This window comes from Phascolarctos cinereus, unplaced genomic scaffold (assembly GCF_003287225.1).
Source record: "Phascolarctos cinereus isolate Bilbo 61053 unplaced genomic scaffold, phaCin_HiC Scaffold_726;HRSCAF=1367, whole genome shotgun sequence".
NCBI classification, from domain to species: Eukaryota; Metazoa; Chordata; class Mammalia; order Diprotodontia; family Phascolarctidae; genus Phascolarctos; species Phascolarctos cinereus.
The window spans coordinates 96,030,575-96,042,561 of record NW_027556098.1 but is presented as its reverse complement, the minus strand read 5'-3'; the positions used below and the strand labels follow the sequence as shown (position 1 = coordinate 96,042,561).

Genomic DNA, 11,987 nt, shown 5'->3' with positions numbered 1-11,987 from the left:
TCTCCTGATCGAGGTACTGCACAAAGGTCTTGCCCCACCCTTCCCCATGGGGCCATGTGCCTTAGGTTCTCCCTCTCCCATCCCTGGATGGAATTTTTCTTTAAATATTGATTTGAAAGCTCTTTCCTGCTGTTTGTCCTGATTGCATTTTTTGAAACTTTCCTGGTGCAGAGAAATTGCTAGTTCTAGGTCTGGCAAATCCCTATGCAATGTCGCTATCAGCATCACCAGGAAATGGATCATGACAGAACAGTTGGAGCCTATGCCTGAAGTTTCTGCTCCTATTCAGAAACTTAGCAGAGCACTGACTCAAAAAAGGAACATTTCATAAAGCGGGTCCCTGCTGCCAAATAGACAAGTGAATACCCAGGGCAAGCAAGATACGTTTATTTCATGTCAGTCAAATCATGAGATAATAGACTCTCTAAAACACTCTACATTCTAGTTACTTGTTCTTTTGCAGAATGAAAAAAAGCAGTAGAGGTAGTCAGGCATATGAAAGGCCCAGAAAATGTATAATGTCTTTGGACTATGAGCTGGGGCTTTCCAGGGAAGACTGCTGGCCTAGTAAGGACCCATTGGATGAATTCTTCCAGTGTGTTAGCACTGAGAAAAAAATCTCCACTTCCCTCCATGGACAAAAATGAGTTGATCCATGTACTGAAGTCTGGATAAATATAGATATTTGAATTTTCTTTCTTGAAGCTCCTCACTGAATTTTCTTGACTGTTTTCCTTCAAGGTTTTTATCATCTGGGAGCCAGCTTTTCCATCTTGGTGGGATCTAGATCCTGATGTGCCATGGACTTCCTCTAGTTCAGCTGTGGCCACCAGTTAATTTTGTTGTATTGTAGGTCCCGTGACATTGTAGATCAGTTCCTCTACTTCTCTGCTCTTCTCTCCATCAGCAATCTCTACACAGTGCAAGGTGGAGCACAGACTCTGAGCTTCGAAATCTATGGCTATCTTCCTCAAAACTGTGACATCTTCTTTTATTAAGAGGAGTCATTAGCCATTTTGGATTGCCTGTCTTCATTAACACTCACCCTGGTTTCTATCCCTTCCATCGGCTTCTGATAAGTGTCAATTTTTTCTTGGATTGTGGACGTGGCAGTAACAATGTCAGTCAATTGGCTCAGAAGGATATCTTGTGAAGTTTTAATGTCTCAAAACATTACAGTTAAAGGTAAATTCATTTCATCTCTGCTAAAGGCATCTATGGGATGACCATCTGTTGTCTTAGATAGTACTTTTACTGAAGTCTGGAGCTGTACCTTGCAAATCTGAACACTGTTTTTAAAATATTTTTGCACTGAATAGTTATTGGTGTCCTCATGTGCCCAGCTGTAGTTTTTACCCTTTCGGTCAGGAGTTGAATCATTTTTCATAGTAAAATAGGGTGGATGTTGGGGCAGCTAGGTGGGGCAGTGGATACAGCACAGACCCTGAAGTCAGGAGGATCTGAGTTCAAATCTGTCCTCAGACCAAATACTTGACACTTACTAGCTGTGTGACCCTGGGCAAGTCACTTAAACCCCATTGCCTAAAAAAAAAATAGGGTACATGTGGTTGAGATGGGAGGGGGGAAGTTAGGGGAAGGGAAAGAACTGAACCAAAAACACAGGGGAACATAACACTGGAACAAAGTAGGTTTTTCCCATCCTCTTTGTTGGATAGCTTCCATATAAGCCAGCTAGAAGGCCCTAACATGAGGAACACCAGAGGTAATGTTAAAGGATTCTGGGTTGCTCTCTTCTCTTAGGACACCCAACTAGAACTCTTTGGAATATTGGCAAACTCTGCAGACTCATGTGTGGGTTGGTCAAGTGACCAGACTCTGATATCACAATGGCTATTGCCATGGAAGTAGTTCAAGTTTAAAGCTATAAAACAGCATTGTGTCACGCTTTTCCTAGATATCTTAGTTGCATTTTATATTTTTGTAAATAATCATCTTCTGAAAACCTGTCCTTGGAAAAGTGGAACACGACCCATTTAGCATATTTGGAGTTTGTTTTTGCTGTGTTATTTCACTCATGAGAATTCTTTGTAACCCTGTTTGGGGTTTTATTGGCAAAGATACTGGAGTTGTTTGTTATTTCCTTCTCCAATTCATTTTATAATTGAGGAAACTGAGGCAAACAGGGTTAGGTTACTTGCCCAGGGTCACACAGTTAGCAAGTTCTGAAATTGGATTTGAACTCAGGTCTTCCTGACTCCAGACCTGGCGCTCTATCTGCTGTGCTACCAATAGTGGCCTGCATTTGGTGTTAGCCTTTAATTTTATTTCTTGGACATTCAGCTTATTTCTAATAAGACGATCTTTGAATATCTTGGTGATAAAATGACTAGGTATAGTATGATTCTGTTTATCGAGGGATCTAAAATTTATTCTTTAGGTTTATTTCCCTTATTTTGTCCTATTCATGATTAATTATCTGCTGATTTCAATATTTCAAAGATTGTGATTTTGTCAGCATAGATATTCCCTCCACCCATGCAGTTCACAATAACTTAAAGAATTGCCTAGAGCACTGGGAGCTTATTAAATATTAGTGTTTGATGTGGTCCAAGAAATTATTAATTGGTGACTCTGATAATAAGCGTCTCCGAACTTAAAATGTCCTGTGATGACCATCTCTTGCTAGGATTGTACTCAAAGCCTCTCCAGCTTAGAAGAACGTACCAGAGGTTATGATCTGCTAGATCCAGGGTAATCTTCACATTAGGGTGAGGTATCAGAACAAAACTAAAATCCAATCCTTGACATGATCTTTATATTAATAGAAGCAGTTGTCCAGAATGAGGGTGCTAATAGTTCCATGTTACTCTCCTCTGATCGGGTATATCTTCAGTATTATATTCAATTCTGCATTTTAGAAAGCATATTGACAACCTAGAGGACTGGGCAACCAGGATGGTGAGACGATCAGAGACTATGTCATATAAGGGCATTTTGGGTAACTAGGGATGTTTATCCTGGAAAAAAATGACTAGGGGGAGGAAATGATAGATCTTTTTAAACATTTCAAGGGTTTTCATATGAGAAATGGGTTGCATTTATTTTGCATATCCACAGAGAAGAGAATTAGGAGAAGTAAAACGAAACTGAAAGGTGGCAGGCTTTAGTTCGATCTATGGAAAAACTCCTACCTTAGAATAGGCTGCCTTGGAAGGCAGGTGGTTCCCTTGTTCTGGAGGTCTTCCAACAAAGGCTGAATATGTACTGTTCAACATTTTTATCAGTGGCTTGGGTAAAGGTACAAATGGCATCAAAGATGTGAATGACAGGTGAACACTAGTTGGGAAGTGACTGATGCCAGTGCTTGCCTTCTTGAAAGTGATGATGGTTAAATTTTCAGTATAAGCATTTACCTCAGAAATCAGCAAATGCTACAAATCTGGATGATTTTTTATTTTGTTGATTGCATAGACATAAGACAGTGATGGAGAAAATGTTAATGATGCAGAGTAAATTTAAAAGTGTGTCCTGTGTACATCCTCCCCACCCCCAAAGCCAGTTATTAAACATTTATCAACAAATCACTGGATAGAGGGAATTCTTTTCAGGTGCATACAGAAGAGATACAGGAGTTCTTAAAGACTTAAGGTTCATGAACTTAAAAAAATTTAAAAAAAATTTTTCCATGTAATTAGTTTCCTTTGTAATCCTATGTGTTTTATTTTCTGCATCAAATATCATTATTCTGTTGAGTCCATAATCTTCACCAGACTGCCAAAGGGGTTCATGATAAAGATAAAAAGATTAAGAACTCCTAGACTAGAAAATCAATGAACTCCCTACCAGATTGAATTGTTTTTCTGCACTGCACTGTGATGTCTCCACCTATAATGATATATGGACCAGGTTTGTATATCACTGTACAATTTTTTGTCATGGATTCATATATTGTCATCTTATACTTAACTCTTTGGTGTCTTCAATGACATTGTAGAATGAGGTTATGGGGAGGGAATAATATGCTGTTTCCTGCTAATTCCCAGCTCAGTATCCAACACAGTGCTATAGAGAGTCATCTGACAAATGTCTGTTGAATTGAATTGAATTTTAATTATGTGGTTATAAGGAATCATCATCTAGAGAATAATCTTATGCAAGTGTTTCCTCTGACCTCTGTCCGTCAATAGCCCCATGGACTGAAAGTGCCAGATGATTTTTTTTTTCTGAGAGCTATTCCCCTCAATTCTTTTGTCCTGTTACCAAGTATCAATGAACCTCCTTCTTTACCCCTCTGGTGTTAGATATACATTACCTACCAAAGCAAAGCCCGCCCAATGATCATCCTTAATGATATATCTAAATAAAATATCACCCAAAAGGAAGAGGAAGTAGATGAAGATAGCATCTATAAGCTATCTTTCTCCTTGCTTTGATAAGTCCATTTTCACGTTCAAGAAAATATTCAAGGAGACAAATATTTAAGTTTTGACTACGAGCAGGACATTGTAGGAATAATTCTTGTTGTTAAGCCTTGGTTCCTCCATTAGTTAGTTTTGTTTAGTCAAGTGATTTAAACCCTCAGCCTCCATTTTTCAATCACAGAATGAGAATATTTGACGAATGGGGCTGTTATATGGATTAAACTACATACATAGGGAATGAATGGTATTTCATTGGTATAGAGAATTCTGAGATAAGAAAACTTTCTCTACCAATGCAGGTTGGCACCCTCTTCACAAGAAGCTAAAGAGTGGCCCAAAGTACTGAGAGCTGAGTGACTTACCTAGGGTCACATAACCAGAATGTGTTAGAGACAGGATTTGAACTCAGGTCTTCTTTTTTTTTTTTAGGTTTTAAGGCCAGCTGTCTATCCACTTTGCCCCAATGCCTCTATCAAACTAGATAATATCTGTAAAACAACTTTTTACTTTATAAATGAGATTTATCATAATTATTATGACTTTTAATAGAGAGAAGCCTGACATTAGCTCTTTTATCCCAAGGACATGAAAATTGAAAATGGGATTTCTACCAACCTCAGATCACATTAATGTTGGTGGCTACTGTCATATTTTTGTTTTATATTGAGCTGAAATTACACTGAAACCTCCAAGTCATTCTTTGTTTTCACTTGGGGTGTTATCTGGCTACATTTCTCTATCTTCTGTTAACACACCTGATTTTTCAAATGTAGGACAGTATTTATACAGTGACTAAAGAGGAAGATACCTAAAACATAAGGTGGACATCCTCAGGAGTATTCGTGGAAGGAACACAAGACTCAAGAGAAGCATAAAAAGGCAAACATGAGTGAGAAATCATAAAGAATACAGCAAGGTTAAAGGGGTTTAGGAAAAAGGAATTGAGTGATGAAGGGGCACAGATTAAGAGGGGGGAGGCAAGGGTCAGAAGCAAAAGAGACATTTGAAGAGAGGACAGGGTTAAAAAAGAGAAAGATAAATAGTAGAAAATAGGATGGAGTGAAATACATAATAAACAGACATAATTGTGAATATGAATGGAATGAACTCACCCATAAAACAGAAGAAGATAGCAGATAACATACCCAGAGTAAAATGAGAACCTGGAACAGAATCTGTTATGCTTAAGCTGAAGTTAAAAAAAAAAAGGCAAGTAACAATCAAATGATGATATTACCTAAATTAATTTATTTAGTGCCATACCAATAAAAAAAATCACTTTATAGAGCTAGAAAAAATAAAAAAATTCATTTGGAGAAACAAAAGGTCAAGAATATCAATGGAATCAATGGGAAAAAATGTGAAGGAAAGGGACCTAGTACTACTAGATTTCAAAATATATTTTGAAGCGGAACCATCAAAACAATCTGGTACTGTATAAGAAATAGAGTGGCTGATTAATGGAATAGATTAGGTTCACAATATACTGAAGCAAATGAGCACAGTGACTCAATGAGTATGGTTTAATAAACCCAAAGTTACTAGCTACTGGAGCAAGAACTCATTGTTTGACAAAATCTGCTGGGAAAATTGGAAAACAGTCTGGCATAAACTAGGCATGGACCAACATCTCACACTATACCAATATAAGCTCAAAATAGGTACATGATTTAGACAGCAAGGATATTATAATCAAATTAGGGGAGCATGGAAGAAATTACCTGTCAGATCCATGGATAGGGGAAGAATTCATGACCAAACAAAACATGGAGAGGTTCACTGGAGGTAAAATGGATAATTTTGATGGCATTAAATTAAAAAGATTTTGCACAAACTAAACCAATGCAGCAAAAATTAGAAGGAAACCAGGAAACTGGGAAACATTTTGCAGCACATTTCTCTGATAAAGGTCTAATTTCCCAAATATATGGAGAACTGAGCCAAATTTATAAAAAGAAGAGGCATTCCCCAATTGATAAATGGTCAAAAGATATAAATAGCCTCTATATCACTAATAATTAGAGAAATGCAAATTAAAACCACTCAGAGTTACCACCTCATAGCCATCAGTTTAGCTAAGATGACAGAAAAGGAAATTGACAAATGCTAGAGGGGTTGTGGGAAAATAGGTGTGCTAATGTACATTGGTAGAACTGTGAATCAATCCAACCATTCTTGAAAAGAATTTGAAACTATGCCCAAAGGGCTGTAAAGCTATGCTTACCCATTGGCCCAGCAACACTACTAGTAACTCTAAGGAGATCACTGGAAAAGGGAAAAGGACTTGTATGTGCAGAAATATTTATAACAGCTGCTTTTGTGGTGACAAAGAATTGGAAACTGAGATCGGGGAATGGCTGAACAAGTTATGGATTATGAATGTGATGGAATACTATTGTGCTGTAAGAAATGATGAAGGCTATCATTTCAGAAAACCCTGGAAGACCTGCTTTGATCTAAAGTGAAGTGAGCAGAATTAGGATAACATTATATACAGTAAGAGCAATATAGTAAATATAATCAACTGTGAAAGACTTGGTAACTCTGAGCAATACAATGATCCGCTACAATTCCAACATACTCATGATATAGAATGCTATCCACCTCCAGAAAGAAAACTAATGACCTCTGGTGTAGAGTTAAGCATATTTTTTTCCTTCCTATATTTTTCTTGCTTTTCCCTCCCATGTCTAATGTGGAAATATTTTTGCATGACTTCATGTGTACAATGGGTATCATATTTCTTACCTTCTCAATGGGTGAGGAAGGAAAGAAAGGATTTGGAACTGGAAATAAATAAATAGATGGATGAATAAACAAATAAATAAAATAATCATAATCCAAATGGAAAAAAACAATGGAAAGACTAATGATAGACATAAGGTGGCTAAAACATATCACCTCCAATGACATCTATGTTTTAAATGGTGATAGCTATGAGATTATAATAAGTGCTCTGTATATATAGTCATAGAACTTGATTTTAAATTTGATACACTCCTCCTATGTGACCTAGTAAATCATTTAGCCCTCTGGGCCTCAGCATCCACATCTATAAAATAAAGTGATCAAAATAAATTAGCTCTAAAGTAACTTTTCTCCCCCTTCTGTTAACAAGAGTATCAGAAAAGGGGATCAAAGGGCATTAAATCATCCCCCATGGTTTTTGAATTATCTATAATCAATAACTTACTTGTTAGTACTTTAAAAGTGGGACCCTTTATGAGGTACAAACAGGTCCCTTGTGTCAGTTAGAAAGGGAGAAACAACACAGGACAATAGGCCACAGCTCTAAGAGACCTTTAGAATTCAATTCAGTTCAGACAGTATAAGAAGTCAGACTCAAAGAGGAGCCCAACCCCTAATTGGACAGGTAGAAAACACAAGGAGAAGTGAGGCTTTGAGGATCTGTATGGAAGTAGGAGGAGGCATAAAGAAGGGGTAGACAAAAGGAGCAGCCACAAGGCCCAGGACTAGGACTCCAGGAGCAAGGATGTGAAGGTTGATTTTGCACAAAAAGCACCAGGACAGATGCTGTGGTGCTGACCTCCTCCTTTCTCCCACCGCCACAGACTCCAAGGTGGTAATTCCACCTTGAGCCACCTCATGGTTATTTGAGGGAAGCACTCCCTCCAATCTATTTACTTTTTTTTTTGTTTTAAATATTTGCTTTTCTTTATAAACAGCATTAACCACAATTATATTCTAGTATTGGTATACTTAGTGATCTTGTAGTTGTGAGGAAGCAATTAGGGGTGGAGGTGAAGTAGAGCATCCCTAGAAGAGAATGATAGATTTTATATTTAGGTGTTTTGCCAGAACGCTGTTATTGTCTGAAGGCTCAAAAATGATACTTACACATACGTATATACACATACTCACACACACACACACATACATACATACATACATACATACATACATACACATACATAATACACACACACATATATGTATATATGCAATTATAGATCTTTTCATTACTATTTCCTGGGTTAAAGAAAGAAACTCATCTAGGTAATGAATCAGTACTAGGGTGAGTGCAACAAATAACAATGATTGAGCAGTCCTGCTCACCATACCACACTATTACTATACCATGAACATAAAATAGGAAGGAGAACAACAAAAAGAGGATAAATAGAGAAGTTCTGTCAAGATTTCTACAACAAACTTTTTTTCTCCAATGACAGTGGAAACAGCGCATGTGGACTTTAACATCACAGTGCCCATGTGGAAGTAGAAATGTCACTAAAGAAAACATAGCCAAGAACAGAATTAAATTATGCTAAGAATGCAAAGAAGTCTATTCTGGGCAGAGTTTTGATGGTGCTGAGGAATCCATTCTGAAGATTTCTTAAAGAGATAAAGATTTTAAACTCTCAGAACTTACCATGGATCTTATGAAAAATGCTCTAAATCACTATTGATTTTTGTAGTTGTTCAGTTCTTTCAGTTATGTACAACTTTTTGTGACCCCATTTGGGGTTTTCTTGGCAAAGGCACTGGAGGGGTTTGCCATTTCTTTCTCCAGTTCATTTTATAGATGAGAAAACGGAGGCAAATGAGGGTAAGTGACTTACTTAGGGACACACAGATAGTAAGTATCTGAGGCCAGATTTCAATTCAGCTCTTCCTGACTCCAGGCCTGGTGTTCTACCCACTGTGCCACCTAGCTGCCCCACTATTGAATGGAGAAATGCAAATTTACAACTCTGAGGTAGCACCTCACACCTATCAGATTGGTTAAGATCATAGAAAAGGAAAATGACAATGCTGGAAGGGATGTGGAAAAAAAGGGGACACTAATATACTGTTGGTGAAGTTAGAAATTGGTCCAACCATTCTAGAGAGCAATTTGGAACTATGCCCAAAGTGCTATAAAGTTGTGCATACCCTTTGACCCAGTAATACCCACAACTAGATCTGTATCCCAAAAATATCAAAGAAAAGAGAAAAAGACCTATATGTATAAAAATATTTATAGTGTCTTTTTTGTAGTGGCAAAGAATTGGAAATTGAGGGGGTGAGCATCAATTGAGGAATGGTGAACAAGTTGTGTTATATGAGTGTGATGGAATACTATAGTGCTATAAGAAATGATGAGCAGAATGCATTCAGGAAAGCCTGCAAAGACTTACATGAACTGATGCAAAGTGAAATGAGCAGAACCAGAAGAATATTGTACATAGTAAAAGTGATATTTTAACGATGATCAGCTGTGAAAGACTTAACTACTCTGATCAATACAATGATTCAAGACAACTCCAAAGGATGCATGATGAAAAATGCTATCCACCTCCAGAAAGAGAACTGATGAAGTCTGAGTGCAGATCAAAGTATTTTTTTCATTTCACTTTTCTTGCTTTTTTTTTTTGCAACATAGATGATAGGGAAATATGGTTTGCATGATTTCATATGTATAATTGAGATCATATTGCTTGCCTTCTCAATGACTGAGGGAGAGGCCAGAGGTAGGGAGAAAATTTGGAAATAAAAAAATTAAATGACTGCTAAAATAAATAAATAATTTTATTTAAAAAATAAATAAAATCTCACAGATTATGGAAGAATCAAATGAAAAAGAACTTATCATGGATCTTAGTTACTGAAAGGATGTGATAGAGAAAATATTGGGTCTATAATATGTACCTTTAAATCTGCAGGACTTGGTCCTATTAGAAATAGCTAGGGAAGAAACTGCTCATCTTGTAAAAGAAAATTATGGTAACTTTTCCAGCCTCCTGGGTCATTTAATAATTCTTATGTAGTGATTTTACTAAGCATATCCCCAGTGACCTGAGAGAATTCCCTAGGTCTGATGGGTAAATTGGAGATAAGATAGAGTGGACTGCAATATAAATTTGGAATTAGATCCATATAGAATAGTGAATAAGGAATTTACATCCCAATAAAGCTAAGTACCAGAGCAAGTGATGAATTCATACAGAGGTGATAAGCTGAGACCTGCAGAGGAGTGGGGCATACAGTAGGTGGTCCACCTTTGGAGCTATATTAACTCTTGCAGGTCTCCAGGGGACTACACACAAGTAATTGGTGTTTTCTCTAGACCTCTAGGGGCACATGAGCTGCTGGTAAACAGCTACTTATCTCCTTAGTCATATTATTACTGGACCTAATTCCAAATTTACAATAGCTCAAATTACCTTATCTGGCTCACTCTTCCTGCTATTTGGTTTCAAGACCCTGGAGATTTTTACTCTATGACCTGGGTAAGTCATGTCATCTCTGATTCTTCTTTCCTCTTCTGTAAAATGAGACGGTTAGAGCAGAAAGAGATCAAAGGTCCTTTCCAGCCCTAAGTTTTACTCTGTGAACCCATGATTCTAACCTCTACTTCCTGTCCCTCCATTCTTTTCCAGGTGCCTGGGAAGTCTCCCACTTATAGCCTCTGTGATACTGAATGTCATCTTCAGGCTTCCCCTTTAAAATCTTGCTTCCAAATCCTCTAGACTAGGTTCCATTTATTTTATGATTGACACTCTTTATAAAGTCTTTATAAGACTTAATGGGAACAATGTTGTATCTGTAAAAGTCAATTACTGGAAAGGGAAAGAAATAATATGAGGAGTGTTTTTGTTTAGATCTTCATCTATTGCTTTTCATCAAAGTGGTGAGTTTATTCTATTTGTTAGTCTATTTAAACACCTTGTTTTTACTGCATTGATACTACTTAACCTATCTCTTTTAGAAATCATTTAATACTGACTTTTCAAAGGTGGCATGGGGCAATATTTCTTTAGAACTGTTCATAATACTATTTAAGGAACTATGGAAATTAAAATCTTTGGAATATGGCAATCAAATTTTTTTATTAATTTATTTTTATTTATCAGCAATCACTTCCATATGCTTTTGAGTTGAAAATTTTTCTCCCCTTTCCCCCCCCCAACCCTCCCCAAGATGGAGCACAATCTGATATAGGCTTTACATTTACATACCCATTAAACATATTTTCACATTAGTGAAGTTGTAAGTAAAAATTAAAACCAACAGGAGGAACCATCAGAAAGATGAAACAAAACTCAACAGAAGGTAAAAATAAGTGATATTGATTCGACTTCCATAATTCTTTCTTTGGATGTGAACAGCATTTTCCATCCCGAGGCCTCTGGAGATGTCTTAGATCCTCGTAATGCTGAGAACGGTTCAGTTTAACAATCTTACTCATTGCATAACATGGCTGTTATTGTGTACAAAGTCCTCTTGGTTCTGCTCACTTCACTCAGCACAGACCACATAAGTCTTTCCAGGTTTTTCTGAAGTCAGCCTGTTTATCATTTCTTATAGCACAATAGTATTCCATTTCATTCATATACCACAACTTGCTCAGCCATTCCCCAATTGATGGGCATCCTCTCCCTTTAGTTTCTGTACTTTGGGTATGATGTCACCTAACTCTTGTTAGTTTAAAGGTTTTCATGGATTATTCAATTAGATTATGGTTCATTTGGCCTTGTCCTACTCTGAGAAAAATCATCCTCTCTGTCCGCAGAATTTCTTAATTACTCAAGGCTCCTTGGAAAATTAGAATACATGTTTCATCAGAATAGGTAAGTACAAGAAGCCAAGATGGTCAGCATA

The 11,987-nt window shown here is 37.1% G+C and overlaps 1 protein-coding gene across 1 annotated transcript; it reads right to left on the bottom strand.

Annotated features, from left to right (window-relative positions):
- Positions 1-405: 405 nt before the first annotated feature.
- On the bottom strand, positions 406-1,387 carry CCDC54 (coiled-coil domain containing 54). The gene is given in 2 exon segments (XM_020999932.2): positions 406-1,003; positions 1,006-1,387. Coding segments are annotated over 2 exon segments (951 nt in total). The 3' UTR covers positions 406-434.
- Positions 1,388-11,987: the final 10,600 nt, after the last annotated feature.